General features: G+C 38.2%; 1 protein-coding gene across 2 annotated transcripts in view; it reads right to left on the reverse strand.

Annotated features, from left to right (window-relative positions):
- Positions 1 to 3617: 3617 nt before the first annotated feature.
- MFSD1 (major facilitator superfamily domain containing 1) overlaps positions 3618 to 20220 on the reverse strand; it is a 29787-nt gene continuing 13184 nt past the window's right edge. Inside the window, exons 6-17 of one of the 2 annotated variants that reach the window (XM_039488472.1) lie at positions 20073 to 20181; positions 18717 to 18819; positions 17588 to 17686; positions 16472 to 16583; positions 15485 to 15541; positions 14447 to 14603; positions 11836 to 11933; positions 11180 to 11292; positions 10232 to 10279; positions 8893 to 8953; positions 4478 to 4589; positions 3618 to 4195 (exon numbers count right to left, since the gene is read on the reverse strand). In XM_039488472.1, coding sequence (XP_039344406.1) covers positions 4136 to 4195; positions 4478 to 4589; positions 8893 to 8953; positions 10232 to 10279; positions 11180 to 11292; positions 11836 to 11933; positions 14447 to 14603; positions 15485 to 15541; positions 16472 to 16583; positions 17588 to 17686; positions 18717 to 18819; positions 20073 to 20181 — 1129 coding nt within the window. In that variant the 3' untranslated portion in view covers positions 3618 to 4135. Of the gene's footprint in view, positions 4196 to 4477; positions 4590 to 4769; positions 5669 to 8892; positions 8954 to 10231; positions 10280 to 11179; positions 11293 to 11835; positions 11934 to 14446; positions 14604 to 15484; positions 15542 to 16471; positions 16584 to 17587; positions 17687 to 18716; positions 18820 to 20072; positions 20182 to 20220 lie in introns of those variants that run through there. The other variant, XM_039488473.1, reaches the window with a different exon arrangement.

The following is a 20220-nucleotide window of genomic DNA, read 5'->3' on the forward strand; positions in this document are numbered from 1 at the left end:
TATTTTGTTTGAATTAAACTTGCATTATGCAATAGCAACAAAGACTGTTTGGGGACATAGTAAAGAACATTGTAAAACACATTTAGTAAGGTATTTCTTTACCATGTTAGCTCTTCTATATAGCCTTGCACCGGCATTATAAACAAGTGTGCCTCTTCACTAATAACTGTTCAAGTGCAGCACTGCAGCTTTGAGGGAAGTCCATGTACTAAAAAAGGCCTTAGTACACGAAAATAATTTCTATGAACAGTTACATGCCACCAACATAGCCTTTGCTCTTGAGAGAAAAAAAAATCTAAAGTAAATATGTATGCAGAAATACAACTGTTTTCATTTATACAGAACCTTTCAGCTCAAGTTCAAACAGGAAGTAAAGTCCTATGGCCAGGTTATACAGGAGGTTAGACTAGATGATCACAACAGTCTCCGCACCCCCACAACCCAAAAGAAAAAAAACCAAATCATTCCAAGGAATTTTAAACTACATAGATACAAATACTGCCAAAGTACACCCCAACAGCACTTGCTGACTGTAATAATTCTTCTCAGTGGCAAAGGGCTGAAGCCCATTCATTTGTTGCAGCTGCTGGACTCTGGCCACCTTGAGAGAGGGAAGATGAAAGCCCCTTGCCTTTGCTGACAAAGGCATCAAATTGTAGCTGGAACAAGATCATATGAAAGGGTTGAAGCACTTGTGCTTCAGCCAGCATGTGAGGTATGTTGTGATAACTGGGCCTACAAAATTAGCCTAATTGTGAACTCAGCTGTAAAAAGTGAGTGAATGTGAATGAGAGATCACAACCTATAATACATGTTCATGGGACAAGATGCAAAAATATGGAAAGACGGAATTAGTCCAAATGAAAGGGTCTACTGATATAATTTCTACTGTGTTAAGATCATCCCTGGTAAACAAGGAAGGCCTAATTTTTGGACAAAAATGTGAGTAGTTAGTGACGCCTGCGTAGCTTGCCTTTTTGTGGTCCTCAGAGACTTTGGAGAGAGAAAGCAGGGTACTGCTACACTGGCTGACTGAAAAATAGGGGAAGGAATAAGCTTCACCATCATGGCTGTTACCACCACCCCTACCCCTAGGTCTCCTGGACCTTTCTCCATCCTGATCCTGAGAGAGATCCTGCCCAGACCATAGGGACCCAGGTGACAACCACCTCCACCAGCTCAATCCTGAACACCAATGGGGATGTCAGACTAGCACACACCACTCACTGTCCTCTTCCTTCCCCAGTTTATTGGGTCTTTCCAATCCCTTTAATAAGTTTGGCTTAGCCATCCTAGTCTGCTCTACAACACTGCTGTAAGCCTTTGACCAGAAGCAAAGCAAAGCGCAATGCCCTAAAGAGAATCACACAGAATGTTGTCAGGTCTCAAAAGTGGCTGGTAAGACTGAGTGCTGTGCCTACATTTTTCAGCAGTGAGGTTGCAAGTGAGAGTGATCATCAGAAACAAACTGCATTCACTCTCTGCTGTTTTCTCTCCCCCTTTTGTACATCTTCTAGGAACTGGGATCAGACTTTAACAGTTCCAGCCCATCTCAACTGACTACTTTTTCCACAAAAAAAAGGATAGTTACTACCATTTAAGAGACTGTCAAACAAGGAGTTCTCTCTTTAAAAAAAAACAACAACACACACACACACACACACCTCTCCAGCTGAAGGGAACAAGAGATGTTAAAATGAAAACACTTAAATGGCTTTTCCTTTTTCCCCTTGTAGCTTAATAAAAGGTTGAAAGGATATTTAATGCTGTGCTTGTTATGGTACTAAGCAGGCTGAGATCTCTACGCTAAGCTCCCTAACAGTGTTTACCACTGTTGAATGAGGGATACAGAAGCCATATGCACGAATGCTCCATTATAAAGTGATATAGGAAGGTCAGAAAAAGCCATTGAACTAAGAACAGAAATGAGAAAGTTGGAGTTTTGAGTTGAGGCAACATTACATAGTGCATGAGAGCACTCTATTGGCATGTCCACGCCACAGTTGAAGGCATGACTGCATCTAAAGCTGGCACAGGTATGCAGACCTAAAGCTAACTAGCATAACAGTTAAGACCCAGTGGCCTGGGCTTCAGCACAGGTTAGCAATGTGATGAAGTGTCCAGGGGGCTGGTGCAGCCCAGGCTGAAACCTGCCATTTCTTTACTATTTGTAGCTTAGATAATAGCTAGCATGGGTGTGCTTACCCTAGCTGCAATCACACTTGATTGCACTGTAGACATACCCCATGAGGATTAAGACCTCTGCATACTGATCAATTCACCCACCATTTAAATACAGCAAATGTTTAAGACCAGAGGGAATTTGCACAGGATGCCAATATTAACATACACATTTGTACAGATTACCTTGTCATTTGTGAAATTATTTCTTGGCCCATGCTCCACCAGTACAGTACTGCCATGGACAGCAGAGAGCCATGAGATCCAGATTTTTTTTTTTTTTGGAGGGGGGGGGGGGAGGGGGGAAGAGGGAGGCCAAAACAAGAATACCTTGTTTCTTTCTTTAGAGGAAGAACACAGCTCTACCCTCCTCGACTACCAACTGCATAACTTTCCTCAAGTTATCCTTTCCTGAAGCCCTCCCTCCACAGATGACAGCAGTCATGTGCACTGACCACTATACAGCACTGCTTAAAAAACAATTAAGCATTAAACACAGAGCCAAGTGGCCCTATCCATTTAGTTTTATTTACTATAAAAGATCAGCGTCTATAAGCAAATCAACTGTACATCATCCATCCATGGATAGTTTATGCTGCTTTCTTCCTGAAGATAGCATAGTAAAAAAAAAACCAAACAAAACAGCTTAGCACTACCATGTGTAAATGAAATCTTCAACAGTAACACATAAAAGCACCAAGTTTTATACTGATATTCCCGGATAGATTTCATGAGGCCAGACTATGGCAGTTCTACACAATTATAATACTATCTTTGATAAAGTTTGTAGAATACTGAAAAAGTCATAGAAAAGTAACTCAGTTAAAAAAAAAGGAGTATATTTGCATATACAAAATTCTTAATAGAACCATGAGTTCCAGATATAAATGTCAACATTCCTCAAGTTATTTCTGATTTATTAAATTAATACAACTGTTAGGGTAACAAGCTATTAGAAAAAAATACTGGCTTCCCTGTGCAGTTAAGACAAATTTTAAGCAATAAAGGTCAGAGAATAATAGTTTAGCTCAGATTAAGACCACACTTTAAAAAACTGAAAATTCAGTCAAAGTTAGTCTACTTTTTTAGTGTTCTACTAGCCACTTAGCAAGAAATATACACATGTTGTATGAGATTTTAGGGTCCAGTTCTGCTTACGTTGCAAGCATAGGAGTCCACACATCTTTGGGAAAAAGTTTGTCCTAAAGCCATTTTTTTCATTGCAGATAACATTAAAACTAGTAGATACTCCACACTACATTTGTATAAATATTACACTGATTGACAGTTACATATTACAGTTTACAATTTGATAGTTATAAAAACTGTATCGTGTTATTTCCACAGGAAAAAAGCTCAGCTTTCATTAACACCATCACCATGTACTAGTGCAACTTCCAAGTCTGGTTTTAATGAATATACTGTGAGGTTTTTTTAAATAAATAGAACAGCCAAGTTTTTGTAAAAATCTCAATTTGACAGAATGTAAAAAGGCAGTCCTATATCTACTGTTACATTTTCCATAGTGAAAGAAAGTAAAACTGAATTATTGCAGGAAGTTAACAAGGTCGTCCAGCATAAAATGTAGTATGACCAGACTAAGGCCTACATCAATAATATGTAGAATGGCTAACAGGCTATTGTTTCCCAAGGCTTTTAAAGTTTCAGATTTGGTTTTGTATGGCACACAGAAGTCAAACCTCACCTAATGCTTCAAACCTGAACTAATGCTTCAAACCTGAACTAATGTTTCACATTACAAAAGGAGCCACTTATTGACACTACATTTTTTAAGGTAAGGTGGTTGCTGATGACAGCATGTGGATTCAAATGTAGAACATGGTGCATTATTCTGCTTTTGTTCTACGTGCAGTTCTTGACTAGGAAGAGCAAGTTTCTGTCTGCATAAACTTCAGAGCACTTCCATCTCTTGACAAACTTGTGCAAAGTGATGCTATTTCAGCACACTTCTGTGTGCCAATGCAGGTAAGTTGGAAGCATAATTATCGGGCAGCTGCAAAAAAAAGTTTGCAAGAATGATGAACCTTATTGATACCTATTCTTCAGCTTATCTGTCTCTCAAATTAAAACTATTGATTTATTCTACCCCTTCAGTTTGGTTTTTATTTTTTTTAAATTGTAGGCAAGATTCATTTCTAATAGCAATGGGATAAATTTAGATCTTTCATAAAAACCAATATACTGCCTATGTGAAGACACACATTAGAGAGATTTTTTTTGGTTTGTTTTTTATTGCACTGTCTTCTGTAGGGAAAAACTGCTTTGCTACTAATACCTGAGCTCCTAGTTTGGAGAGATACCTATTCCTTAAACTAAAGTCATTCTTTGGCTGTAATTTGGCCAAGTCATCTTCGTTTTGACGTCTGAGTTTCTCTCGACTTTCTGCTCTGTAAAACAAAATGGATTAAATTAAGAGATGCACAAACCAGAATCTCTGTTCATCTGATTTTGTTAATTTTGCTTCTAGTAACTAACGGTTTATAGGTGTAAAACTGCAGGTTAACAAAAACCTAATAGACAAACATTTGGCAAGCCACACTAATTTGATATTCAAGAAAAACAGACTATTTTCTGCAATTGTTTTATTTAGCATTTAGAACTTTATTGGAAAGTTACAACATGCTGACTCATTTTTTAAACAAAATTCAGACAATGCCTTTATCAGTTAAACAAGATTTGATCCCTTAAAATATTTTAAGATTATAGCACAAAAAAGAGAAATGACAAAAAACCTTACTAAAGAGAGACTGCTCAGCAGTCTTACAGAGTTAATAGCAATCAGGATTTGGTTTTATCACAGATTAAAGATCCAGTATTTGGCCATACAGTACTTGCTAGAGACAGCTCCCCACTCCCACTTAGTTTCAACTTGAGCCCTTTCCATAAAGAGTAAAAAAGTCTTGGAAGACTGAATTGTGTTTTACTGCTACATGTGATAGTGTTTTGCATGAAGAATGTGCCAAAAGCCACGTTAACCGAGACCTTTAACAAGTTTTAGAAGGCAATGATCTTTTCAGTACACAAAATACAAGTCAAATAATTCCTTCAAACCATTATCAGGCAAAAACTCTGGACACCAACCAAAGTGACACTACTTAAGTGCTGCTCCTGTAAGTGAGATACTTGATCTAGTTTATATTGCAAGAATGTTTGCTTCAGGTTGAAAAGGAAACATTTTGCAATTACATGAAACTTCAGTTCAGTTTAAAATGCTATGACCCAACACAGTGTAACTGCTCTGAGAAAGATGAATGTTTGGTAACTATTAAAAATTGTTACAAAAGCATAAGTGTCATCATAAAATAGTTTACTGTAAAATCCTCGGCATGTTAGTATGTTTTCCAATCAACTGTATTGTCCAGTGCTAAGCATCGAGCTCTAAATACACTATAAATTCTTCAAGTTGGTAAGTTGCTGATCAAATGCTCCCCACTTCTGGATGATATTTGCTATTCAAATTTCTTTTCTGCAAAAAACATTGTAGTGAGAATTATTGAAAACATGCTACAAGGAACCCTGACATTCAGGGTGCTTTATCAAACACTGCACACATCTTACATTGACCAGAAAAATTGGCAAGTCAAGTAAAAATATGTATCTGCTTCTAGTGAGACAGAATGGGCTCCACATCCTGACAAGAGCCTTACATAACCTCTTCTTCTGCTCCTTTGCCACCCAAAGAAGCTTCACATCTTAGCCACTATCTTTTGGAACCCAGTTTTCATCAGGTTTGAACAATTTACATTGCTGAAGTGGGATCCTAGATGTCCTCTTCCCATCTCTGTAGTGCCACCCCACAGGCTGGGAACAGAAACCCAAGCCAAGTTTGCCACATGCCAGTATGAAACCACCCCCCACCAGCCACTGTGGGAGAGATGGTTTTGGTTGGGAGATTTCATTCTGAAGTCACGGGTGTGGAAGATGTTGTAAAATTGTTTTTATATACAGACAATACATACAGAAATCTTCTATCTTTCACTTTACAGAAAAACTAAATTTAGTTCTGTAGCCACTGCAGTTAAAAAAAAGAGTCTATCTGCAATTCACTACAGACAGATTACATATGCAAGTTTAGCACCTCACATTTTAGCACTTACAATAAATTGTCTTCTGCCTAAACTACAATGCTTGTGTTTGTGTAAGTTAATTTCTGTAACATACATCTAGATACCTCAGCAGCAGCACTGAGAAAGTAAAGGTGTTTTACTGTTAACAACAAAAAAAATATTCATCTGGTTCACTTGTAAGTTATCTGAATGAAGTCTTCATAATACCTAGCTAACCTCAATTTCTGTTGACTAGTTTATCATGACATTAAAACATTAATACAGAACACATAATTAAACATTGTGAAATGTCTTTAAAGATAATTTATCTTTGTGTAATATCTCTCTCTCTCTCTCTCTCAAACCGAAAGAATGGACATTATAGCTTTAACTGTCCCATCCTTTAAGTGTCTGCTTCAAAAATGTGCCTCACCCTAAAGCCAGTTATATTTACTTCTATAGTCATCTCCATATTATCTAAACACCTTAGTCATTACTAGATTTTATCCTCGCAACACCCCTGAGACAAGGAAGTATTAACCACCCCATTTTATAGCTGAGGAATTGAGTAACTTGTTCAAGATTACACAGGAAGTCTGTGGTTGAGCCAGGAATTGAACTCAAAGAGATTTTAGTCTTATGTCCTTCTAAACAAGACACTAGACTGACTAAGTTTTTAGGGAAAACCTATCTAAAAAGCAGTCAGCTTGTTTTTTGGTTGGGTTTTTTTGGTGTTTACAAGTGGGTTGTATTTTCCAGCCATGCTGGATTTCTACATTTGTACAATTAAACCCTAAACAAGTTTATGTTATATATCAAAGTTCAACTTCACCTTCACTGTAGTGTTGTTAATGCCCTTTTGGTCACACACTACTAAGTCCTAGTCTACACCAGGACATTAGGTCAGTATAACTACATTGCTCAAGCATGTGAAAAATCCACACCCAAGAGACACAGTTAAGCCTGTGGTGTAGACAGTGCTAGGTCAATGGGAGACTTCTCCTGTCAACCTAGCTACTGCCTCTTGGGGAGCTGAAGTACCTATACCATCAGGAGAGACTCTCCCATCAGCATTGGTAGTGTCTTCACTGAAGCATTACCATAGCTACAGCTGCACCGCAGCAGCAGTGCCGTTTGTGTGTCAACATACCTTCAGTTGAAATCCTTAAGTTAGGGAAGTTACCTTCCCTGAAACTCAGATGTCAGTGACAGTAAAAATAAACTTGAAATAAATCCTGTGTCTTGACAGGAAGCAATTATGTCCACTTTTTTGCCTAATAACTAGGAGGAGACTTGTCAATGTCCATTGCACTAGATAAGAATGGATACGAATTACAGTAGTGTTTTGATAGCTTCCCATTCACAACTAAAAGCCAAGATTTTCAGAAATAGGACCCTTAAGCTCAACTCTTCAGTAACCTGAAGGGCAGTGGAGGCTGTGAGCACTCTTTACATTATTAGGCTTCTAACACCATATTTATGCGCCTGTTTCTATATATGGCTTTAGAAGCCTAACTTTAGGATCCTATTTTGAAAAAAATCAGAGTCTTCATTTGTCTTGCTTCTGATTTTAAGCCCAGATAATCTTACTTGACTCATAAGTGGCCCCAGATATACTCTGCTCTATATTTTACTTCTGCAATGGCAATTAAGAGGTATGCCATGACCCAAAAGCATGACTAAAGAATGACAACATGCTACTTGTCTTTTCTTAACTAGTCACACCTACATAAAAAGGTCACCAGCAAGCAGTTTTAGTTCAGAAGTAGGAAGTGCTAGTCTTTTTTTTTTTATTATTAAATATACTTGGGCTTGTCTACACTCATTTCAGTGGAAACATGACCTATGACAATGGTAAGGATTCTCCTGTTGGCATAGGTGCTCTAGCTCCCCAACAGGCAGTAGCTAGGTCGGCAGGAGTATTCTCTGGGGGTTAAGCCAGTTTATCTGCAGTCACACAGGGTAGTGTTTTCTTTCACCTCCCTGAATGATGTACTTATACAAAAGATTATTTCCTAGTGCAGGCCAGGCCTTAGAACTTTCATTCAGCTGGAAGGAACTCTATTTTCTTCTTTAATATAAGGTATGTATATATAATATAAGGACCAGCAAGATATGATGCCTGGGCAGTGGACATAAGCCAGCTTTTGCTTTACTCAATAACAGGAGGCAGGAGCATGTAATTCAGAGATGGAGAAAGCCACGATCCACACAGCAGACTAAATTTTGACAGGAGTTGGTCCAATAAAAGATATCCCCACCCCGTCTCTCAAATAGACAATTGCAAATAGTTGTGTATTTTAAAAAGGATAACGTCAACACTCACTACAGTGCAAACCTTGGGCACCCAACTTTAGATACCGGTAGATGGCCTCTTTTTCATAGTTGCTGAGCATCTTCAACTCCAGTTGGCTTCAACTTTTTGCAGAATGAAGTTGTGAAGAGTATTTCTACTGTAGTAAAGTTATTCTTGCCTCATTAATTCCTGATAGTTCCATTCTAGACTTTTGACAGTCTCCCCTTAACCACACCTTTGTAGTCAATTTATTTTGCAATATACTATGTGTATGTTTAAAAAAAAAAAAAGATTTCCAAGTTAATAAAGCTTTTGAAAGGACACCAATTCTCAGCTTTATATACTTACTCAGCTGCAGCTAGCTTTTGCAGTTTTTCCCTTTTCTTTGCAGACCAGTTAAGATCACCTCCTACAAACAGAAGTTATATTGATTTAGGAACTTCTGAAATATTTGTCTTTGTATGGTATACTCCACTAGAAACATCTCTATAACTTGAGAAAATGAAAGTCAATATACATATGGGGGGAAAACAAATGAGTAATATTGAGACACCTCGGGATAAAACAATACAGCAAATTGACAGAAGACTACAATTCGATATGACAGCTAAAAGTCAATGCATTTCTAGGCTGCATAAACAAATAGACATGTCACAGAGCAAGGACATAATAGCTATGGGTCTAGAATCTATTAGAGTGAAATCAGTCATAAGTAACAAGTTGAGTTCAGAGAAGAGGATTGATAGCTAAATAGTTAACTTTCTATCACCTCATCTAAGCTACAATATGGTAGGAACAAAAATTTAAGAGATAATCACCCAAAAAGGAGGAGACGAATTTAGGATGAGAGGGCTAGGATTAACAGCATGTAGTAGAGAAAAAAGTTTCAGGCTGAACATCAGGAACAGCTTTCTTGAGTGAAAAATATTTTAACCCAAGGAAAGTGGTGGAAGCCGTACACAGCTCGGGGCATTTACACATAGGCAGGATAAAACGCTAGCATGTCCTTGATAGAAACAACCCAATATTAGCAGCAAAATGTACTGAATGTAGCAGCTTTTCTCCCGCTCCATCGTTATCCAACCCCAATGTTGGAAATACAATTAGACGTGCAACAACAGTCAAGGGGGAACTAAGATAATTTGCTTTCTGAAGAGCCAATGCAACTTTTACATATGCGAACACACAGCAATTCAGTTACTATGAGGTCTACAAAAGCAATCTGAAATTTTTCCGAAGAGGGATAGGAAAATGGTCACAGCCTTACTCAAAGCCTAGTATAAATGACCAAATCAGATATCCATGTGCAGCTGTACTGTATTCCTTTAATAAGGTTGATCTAACTATATTAAGTACCAGGTGTGTTGAAACTAGTGCTCAAGTTAGTTCAAATGATAGGTTCTGAATCCCCTGCTTACCCTGACTATTGGGAGCATTCAGCATATTGATAAGGTTGAGGGAATTCTGATGGTAATCGGCGAAGAAAAAACTTTTACATTGAGGTGATTTAAAAAAGGTCTCCATTACCCTCCATTAATAATCTACAAAGAGTCGAGCCAGAACAGCTTCTGTTACCCTGTGTAATACTAGTTACAGAAGAAAAATTTACATCATTCTTGTAACTAAAATTACTGACTCAAACAGAACAGAGAAAATATGTAACAAGATAATATAAATATGCACTTACCAGTGAGGTGATTCACAAAATACAGCATGACTACAGCTATTAGTGACACTAGAAAAGCAGAAGAGAGTTATAGTCAGCAAGGTTACTGTGAGAGGAGGAAAACCAAACTCTTACCCTAAAATGCAATTAAGCAACAGTCAAATCTTTTAGACAGCAGTGTTGACAGACATTAGGATTTAAAAAATCAGCTAAGTGAGTTAGGAGCACGTCTTAGGGCTAGTCTACACTTACCAGCCGGGTCGACACGGTGAGTTCGACTTCTCGGAGTTCGAACTATCGCGTCTAATCTGGACGCAATAGTTCGAACTCCGGAAGCGCCGGGGTCGACTCCGGTACTCCACCACTGCAAAAGGCGGTGGCGGAGTCGACCTTGGAGCCGCGGACTTCGATTCCGCGGCGTCTGGACGGGTGAGTAGTTCGAACTAGGGTACTTCGAATTCAGCTACGCTATTCACGTAGCTGAACTTGCGTACCCTAGTTCGACCCCCGCTCTTAGTGTAGACCTGCCCTTAGTGACTTATGCTCTTAACTCACTTAGCCACTTCAAAAATGCCACCTAGAGTGTTTAAAGCAAGATCAGGAAAATGGTCACTTAACATGGGGAAAAAAAAATCTTTCCCTGAAGATACCTTTTTAGCATTAGTGTGTTTCAGTGTTACCTAAAAAGGTTCTGACTATACTTAATATCCATCTGACCTCATTTTCCCCCTCAAAAATTTCTTCAGTACCCAGTATAGATTATATAAAGTCCCTTGAGGGTAAATGATCAATACTCCAGTGAGAATTAATTACTTTCATCAGCTTATAAAACAAAAGCACCCAACTATCAATCTACACAACAGAAAGTATTCACTCACGTGGCTACAAACACATTGAGCATTAAGAAAAAAATGTCATGTGAGCTCCCCAATATTCAGGGGCCATAAGTTCCAACAGTAATGTACTTACAGCAAATACAAGCACTGAAGAAGACTTCTAGAAACAGATACCCTCGAGAATCCAGTATCGTACCAGCTGCTATGGCAATAATTGCCAGACCCAGATTTTGGATAGACTGCATACTAAAACACAGGGTAAACAATCTTGTTATCCACATTACATGGGGAATTTTTTAATTATTTTTAAAGAAGCCAACATGCTTAAAGTACGAAGAGTACCTAGAATTTTCTTATTTGCATTTATAAGTACAACTACAAGAAAGACTCTGTACACTGGCACAAGTTGCATCATGGCATACAGAGGCAGATATGCAACAAGTACATTCTCAGATTGTACAAACTGCACCGACAAATCTGAAGGTATAATCAAGTTCTACATTTATGCCCTGTTAATTTTGCCAGTAATCCTTTAAATGTGAAAAGCAAAAGCTATTTTGGACACAATTTCAGAAGAAGGAAAACATATTAGATTTGTTTGATATCAAAACAAGCATATCTTGAATTTGAGGATTGTACCTAGCCTGAGTAATTTTATAAGATATGTTCATTGCAATGAAACTATTAGCAGCCACTCTGGAATAAGCTACTCAAAATTTAAATAGTGGTTCTGTATTTGGAAGTACCCGCTGTAGACTGCCCCTAGGAGACAAATATATGAATACTTACAATCCATAAGCAGTTCCCAGCTGATGTTCCGGAACAACAAAAGCTACCATTGGCCACAAAGCACAGGCAAGCAGTGAATAGGCTACTCCTAACATACACTGTTGGAAACAAGATAATATTATATATATGCTGGTGCTGAAGTACAAAAATATAGTACTTGGTATAGAATTTTAATAAAAGGATGACATTTCTGTCAACAGTTTCCTCAATGGAAGTGTCAGACTCAAAGATATGAGCATAAGCCAAGAAGAAGTGTTTTGGCAACAAGGTGAGCTTTGCAGAAGCAGAACCAGCCAATTAGGAAAAAAGTTTAATTATGTGAGTATATAATACACAGAAAAGCCAATTTATTTAAAAAAAACAACAAAAAACCACACAAGCTGAGTGGTTAAATTGTACCAGGTATGATTAGGAATAACCTGGTACCATTGTAAGGATCTTCAAACAACTAATGATGGAAGCTCTGAATTGAGCAATTAAATATTAAAAAAACCCATGGGTTTCTGAACAGTACAATCAAGCACCAATGAAACCTTTACACCAATCACCACATGCGCCATGTTTTACAGGAAGCTTTTAGACTATCTTCATACCAATAAGAAATATGAACTCTTCCCTCTCCTACTTCCTGGAAAGGCAGGTGCCTTAGTAAAAGTCCATGTACAGGCCTTCAGAGGAGCGAACGTTTTAATGATATCCAAGTTAGATGAAATAGGTATGTGCTGAAAAGCTGTCAGACCTTAAAATAGTAATGCTATCAAAACAAGTATTGTGTCACACTGGAAAGCAGGAAAACGCGCTGCTAGCCCTGATGGGTCGTTAGGTATTGATCTTCAGTCCGTCACTGCTTTAGGACTGACTTTTTTGAGCCTCAACCAGTATGTCTTTGGAAGGTGGTATGAACAGAAGGTGGGGGTTTTCTGACAGTCTCTTCAAACACACAGGCCCAAGTCAATAAAATGGGTGCATGAAGCTGTTTAGGCGTTTCAGGTGTTTGTACACAACTGCCAGAACAGAAAACAGACGATCACAGAATCGCAGAACTAGAAGGGACCTCGAGAGGTCATCTAGTCCAGTCCCCTGCACTTGTGGCAGGGCTAATTATTTGGACCATTCCTAACAGGTGTTTCTCTAACCTGCTCTTAAAAATCTCCAATGATGGAGATTCCACAACCTCCCTATGCAATTTATTCCAGTGCTTAACCACCCTGACAGTTAGGAAGATTTTCCTACTGTCTAACCTAAACCTCCCTTGCTGCAATTTAAGTCCACTGCTTCTTGTCCTATCCTCAGAGGTTAAGAAAAACAATTTTTCGTCCTTCTCATAAAAGATTACATACTTGAAAATTGTTATGTCCCCTCTCAGCCTTCTTTTTTCCAGACTAAACAAACCCAATTTTTTCAATCTTCCCTCATAGGTCATGTTCTCTAGACCTTTAATCATTTTTGTTGCTCTTCTCTGGACTTTCTCCAATTTGTCCACATCCTTCCTGAAATGTGGCACCCAGAATTGGACACAATACTTCATTTGAGGCCTAATCAGCACAGAGTACAGTGGAAGAATTACTTCTCGTGTCTTGCCTACAACACTCCTGCCAATACATCCCAGAATGGACGTTCGCTTTTTTTGCAATAGCATTACATCTAGCCCAGTATCTCATTTAGCAGTGGCCAATACCAGAGGAAAATGCACATATGTTCCAGGGCAGACTGGGGAAAGCCTCAGACCCTGGGACCTTTTCCCTATAGCTGCCAGCTCCATACAAGTAGGAGGAGGCTGCTGCAGAACTGCAGTCCTACAATCCACCCTCTGCCCCCTACCAGATTCCAAAGGAGCATAGGAATTACCCTAATGGATCAGACCCGAGGTAACAGTTCTAAAATGACCTACCTATGGGGAAGTGTCCTGCTAACCTCCCTCACTCCCAGTGGGTGGCTTGTATCCTGAAGCATAAAGGCTTATAATCTTTATAAAAGTTTGCTTAGCTAATGTAACTGGGGTGCTCATTAGCCAGAAGTGTCTAATCTGGTGTCTAATCCTACTAAGCTATCTATGTCTACACTACCGCGGGACTCGCTAAATTGACGCTAAATTGACATCAGATTGCTCTCCAGTTCTCCACCGGAGTGAGATGAGTAAGGTAAGTACATGACCCAGTGTGATGTAGACATCGCAATAAGTGGACCTAAACTACGTCGACTCCAGCTAAGTTATTCATGTAGCTAAAGTAGCATAACTTAGGTTGACTGGTTAGAACACAGGAATGATTTAGGAGCGATGGATTCTGTTTCTGGCACTAACAGTCACTTGTATGATATAGCGTAGACAGCCATAACTTCAGGCAGATAATCATGTTATGCAAAATATTCCCTAACTTTGCTTTTAATTTCTGTTTCATGTAGCATTCCCTTGTTCTTGTATTCAAAAAGAATAAACAGGAGTGCTCAATGCCATTCATTATTCTCTCTCTCATATCTCCATGGTGGTGGACTAGTGGGCACAGTGCCAGCAACATGGTCAAAAAAGCATGAAAAATACAATTTATCATATGGCTATTAGATAAGATCACATATGTATACAATTAAAGTCATTGTTACTAGCAAGAATTACCATAGCAATCCAAGGGTTCCAGAAAGTGAAGGCCAACATAATGTGAGAAGCAAGGGTTGCCACTACAGCACACATAACCCAGATAATATTTCTTCCAAGTTTATCCACCAGGAATCCAAAGACAGGGGACATGGGTGCTGATATGATATATACAATGCTACAAAGAAGTGATAAAGATAGTTTGAAAACACATTTATTCTACATTTTAAACCACAAGACAACTTCTGTCTTTCCATCACGAAGCATCACTTCTACAACACCAAATTCCCTCTTCACTGTGGAGCCCCACGCTTATGCACTCAAGCATCCCAGAACAGCTCAACAAATACATTCCCTCTCCAAAAATAAATATCAAAGCAGCATAATTAGTGTCTGGTAGTTGGGGGACGGGAGCAAATTTAACGTTCGCCACCTTGATAATTCAGGGGATCAGCCTCAAGAGAAGAAAATCTAGCCCACTTGTATTGCAGGAAGGTGATTTGCCATTTGTAGAAGTCAGAAGGGAATCATCCCAGAGACCAAGATATCTAGGTAGCCAGCAGCCTGGTCTACTGGTTAGAACACAGGAATGATTTAGGAGCGATGGATTCTGTTTCTGGCACTAACAGTCACTTGTATGACGTTGAGCAACTCATTCACCCTCTGTTTCCTCAGTCTACCTCACAGATTTGTTATTATACTTTAGTTAGTTGATTGCTGAGTACTATATATCTACAAAGCATAACTAGCCTACCTTAAGCTCTGTTCGGGAAAGGAGTGCTTCTCAGTCCATGGCTCCTCTAACAGTTATCACAAGGCAGATCTTTCCTTGTCAAACACAGCCCATGATTCATTTTTATAGTCTGGACTTCTATCAAGGAGCATCAGTCCCTCCCTTGTGGGAAGAGCCTACCCATGCTCCCAGGAATGCATTAGTCATACAGCACAACACAAATATGTCTGAAGACAAGATTTTTGACAGAGACTCTACTCTCTCCCTAGACTAACATGTGACTAACATACATCAAAGCCTTTAATCAAATAAATTTGTAGGAATACCTGTTAATTGCACTTGCTTCTTGAGAAGAAAATTTGAATTTCTCAATGAAGAAAACCCTAAAGTAAAATCCATAGAGGAGTTTTAGAATATTTTTATCCATTTAAAATGTTACCATTTTAGCTTAAATTTGAAAGTGAAAATAGGAAAAAATTTAAAAAAATAGTAAATTTGAAAACAGTTTGACGAAAACATAAGAATGCATGTTACAGAAAATGAAATCTTCCAGAGAACACAGATACTGCATATAGAATTTCATAAGGTATTTAGGAGATGGATTTCTATATAGTAGAAGGTTCTAAAAATGTTTTCTTCTACATCAGAAGAAGTTCTCAAAAGCATAACTCACTGGTGGCTAACCTAGTGATGGGACAGCAAGGACCAAGCCACTGTATTAGACCGGCCAAAGCAGGACCTTTTGGAGAGGATGCATAAGCAAAATGGAAAAGCCGAACAACTATCTTAGCTTGGAGAAGTCTGATGGTTAGTGCTGCTAAGTTAAATCGCCACTTAACGTGACAGTGGAGAACACTGAATGGCAGCCTTCCTTCCATGGCTCTTGCTGCATTAAGTTTTAAGTAACCCAATTCCAGTTTTAGGTAACAAATGTAACATGCATTACGGCAACTCAACCAATGCTAAAACCTAAAGTGTATTTTTTTAGAAAGTGCAACAGATAAGAAAATCCACATCACAACTCTCAAATGGTAAGAGATGGCACAAGCAATGTCACTGAAGAAACATCAAAAGCAGGTTAACAGGCAGAACTGCTACAAAAACATTTGCTAATGATTTCTTGAAAAATAAAACAGCAATAATTTTATTTTAAATATATCTTTAAAAATTTACATTGTCTCTACAAGTAGTTCTGTCCATTAACTTTGTGCCAAACTGGTATGGTATGTTAGGAAGTGATGTTTCTGATGCAGCTTTTGTTTATATTTCATTTAAAAAGGGGAGGAGGGAGGGAGAAAAAAAGAGACACTTACTTCCCAAGTCCAATGAAAGGAAACACAGCCGCATAATAACAAACACAGATTATAAATATGAGCCACAAGGACAATGAGAAGTCTTTCACATCAGTTAATTTAATCACTTCACCTTCAGAAAGAAAGACAGATATTGGGATCAATGCAAGTTATCTATAGGCAAGTTTAATATTTTTAAAGCTGAATAAAACTAAATAATGCATTGTAGAATTGAGCATTCATGTAGTTAGATTTTTTTATGATAAATATAATCTCACTATATAATAAATTACACAAGAAGAAGCTAATGACAAATTTAAACTAGCATTTCATTGATCCTGTCTTAACGCTATAGAACTGCCAAAACTGAAGACCAAAGTCCAAAGTATTCCATGGCAAGCTGGACTTAAATTCTGCAGCACGGTCCCTAGAGTCAGAGACAGTCTGGTGCAGCAGAGTGGAACATCTGCAACGACTTCTTTATTTAAATAGAAGTTGTCAATTGAAAAGTGAAATTTTGCTGCAACCCTGAACTATGGAGAAATGATTAAATGTGGGGAGACAGCAAAACAAATTATTTCCAGTATGCCTCAGATTTTTGTATAGACAACACATCACTACAGATTGTTAGGGGAAGATGTATACTTTGTAACCTGTGTAAAAGAAAGTTGGACTCTTTACACCTAGAGAACACAGGAGGCTTTTGAGGTTGCAGGACACATTAGCTGGATGTTTCTATTAATAAGCAGTTATTAAATAGCTACAGCTTACATTAATATGGTCTTGATTTCAGCATTAGCCCTGACAGGGTAAAACATGGGGCATGAACTGTCCTTTCTGTAGGCTCTAGAAGAGGACATTACATCCAGTTTTCACTCATGTTTTCAATCATGACAGCCAGAAGCAGTGTTTGTTTGTTTTTTATTAAATCAAGGATTTTGCAGCAAGGAGAAGATGAGAGGTGGTAAAAATCAAAACACCAGAAGCCTGATATGACTAATGGACAGATACCCTTTAAATTCCAGTTATTTTGTTCTAGAGTGAAAGATATGAATCCAGGTTTTTTATATATGATTTAGTACTATAGATGAACATACTATGCAAATTGAGTGTTTTAATGATTTTTTAATCACTCACCAGTTTTTCCTTGCTCTTTACAAAGGATTTTTTCTGCTCTCTTGTCCAGATAAGCAAGAATTAGTGCACAGATTAGTGAAAAGATACATGTTACACCACCTGGGAGAAGAGAAGGAGTTCACTGTACAGTAATAACTCCAGAAAGACTTAGTTCATGTATGTTTTATCATACATCTCTAAACAGAACAGACCAGTCTAACAATTGCAGAGTTTACTGTGACCAAACACCAGTTGCTAGCATTATAAAACTAAGTAGCAGACTAATTCAAAGTCTGAAGAATGTAAAGATATTTCATCTTACTAAACACTACCTTATACAGACACCACCTCAAAATCTTTTACCTTATATTTCAAAAAAATGTTGCAAGTACAATTGTGCCTGTATTTGATTACAGATAACTGCACTTATCTAGAAATATAGTTACCTGACTACACACACAAAACAGCAGTTACAGGATAGTGAGTGCAATGTGTGAGCAATTCTGCACCAGAAGTTAGTTGTACTTGAAATATCAGAAGCAAAGCTCAAGCCCAAATGTAAGCAGGAGCAATGTCTTAATACCCATGGTTTGGTTTTGTTGGGGGAAAAGGGAACAAAGACCTCACCCAAGCGGAAATTATCTTCAGAGTACAGATGAACAAACATTTATAAGAACTTTGACATGCTGCCTTTCTGAGGGACAAGGGATGCACATAGTTCAATGGAAGATTTAAAAAAAAAAAAAAAGCCACCCATGATTTCCAAGCATATGCAAGACATGAAGGCCACTATACATCCCCATAACGGAGACAGTTTGGTTTCAGTTGCTGGCTATACACACCATAGTACACCACTAACTGTCAAGCAAATGTGATAACTACCCAGATGTTGACTTTGCTTAAAGTCTTAACTTATTGCTGGCCATGAAGACTTGCCTTGCCAGTTATACTACTACTCTTAGACTGATCTATAGCGTCTTTTCAACACTATCAAGCAAATGTTCAACTGAAGAATTTATAACAACTCACTCATTTAGCTTTTTCTAGTTCATGCATATTCTTTAAAACGTTCAGTGTACGTTGTTTATGTCATGTAGCATTCAGGATTTTCATACATGTTATTGATGACTTTTAAAAAATATTTACTAACCTATCGTAAGTGTAAATCCAAGTGTACTATGACCTGTAGAGCCCAGCAGATCTTGAACTCTGGAGTATATCCATCCCATGATATTCATATTCACAGTGCTCCCCTAGACAGAAAGGACAGTCATGAAGAATATTGCAGTTTACAATTCTATTATAGTTTTAAAAGCATCAGCTGAGGTGAACAGACTAAGTTTCACCAATTTCCCAATAAATATCAGTGTCTATGAAAAGCCATCTAAAAAAGAATGGATCTACAAAATAAGCTTGATTTATGTATCCCAAGGTATAAAATTAAAATTGCACTACAAGAATTGAATAGGTTCAAGATTACAAAGATAAGAATCCAGTCACATACAAAGTTTCAGAAGAAACCCATACTAGATGTTTCTGCACTAGCAGCAATATCACCATGAAGTCTACATTACACACTGCAACGGCTTATGTGTTATATGTATGATTTGTTTAACCCATATTTTAAACCAAGTAGACTTCAGGAGGACATGTCTAACCAGAGCAGAAGATAGTCCTCCCAGAACAAGGGATATTCCAATGATATGTTAAGGGAAGGCTGGAAAAGGAAAAAAGAAAAAAGGAATTTTTTGCCAGAAGCTGGGAATGGGCAACAGGGGATTGATCACTTGGGGATTACCTGTTCCGTTCATTCCCTCTGGGGCACCTGGCATTGGCCACTGTCGGAAGACAAGATACTGGGCTAGATGGGCCTTTGGTCTGACCCAGTATGGCCATTCCTATGTTCTTAATACAGTCAAGTCTTATTTCCTAGCCCAAACAGAATGAACAGCAGGCCCATAGTTGGATAGCAGGTCAGATATTTATATAAAGTCCATAAAATACTATTTTAATACTTCCATACTGAACAGTTATGTTGTAGAGTAAACACAATTAGAAACTAAGGTCCCAAATCAATTGATGCATACTGCAGATTAAAATGCAAAGACAAGCAAAATTCAGCCAAGTTGACAGTCATTGTGTATGCTGCATCAGTAAAGTCTGTTGTACATTTTAAAAATTCACCCTTGAAGAAGGCAGACATTACTGCCATTCCTGTCCTGCCTTTGTATGCAGTATTAGTTTTCACCAGGGCCTTTTCAGAAGTTTGACAGTTAACACCTCAAGGAACTGCTGTGTCCCAGTGGTTCCATGATGCAAACTGTAATGCACAACATCCACATTGGAGTTTAAAATGCTCTCGTGAGATTCTTCGTAAATGGAGTTTTGGCAATTTTCCACCAGTGCATCCTGACCTCACCACACAGTTCCCACTTCAAAGGAGTACAAAGTCAAATTTTAAACATATGAGTATATAAAAATAGCGTTTATAGGTCTTCACACTTACAATTCTGGCCATGCTAAGTTGTAATCCAAACACGAGGTTTAATTCCTTGCCTTTAAACCAACTGACAGCATAGGCGTTTTGTGCCACTGCTAAAGATTCCCCACCAATTCTAAATGAGGGAAAGAAAAATATATGTAAAAATGTAATC

The sequence above is a fragment of the Mauremys reevesii genome, linkage group 9, assembly GCF_016161935.1.
Source record: "Mauremys reevesii isolate NIE-2019 linkage group 9, ASM1616193v1, whole genome shotgun sequence".
NCBI lineage: Eukaryota > Metazoa > Chordata > Testudines > Geoemydidae > Mauremys > Mauremys reevesii.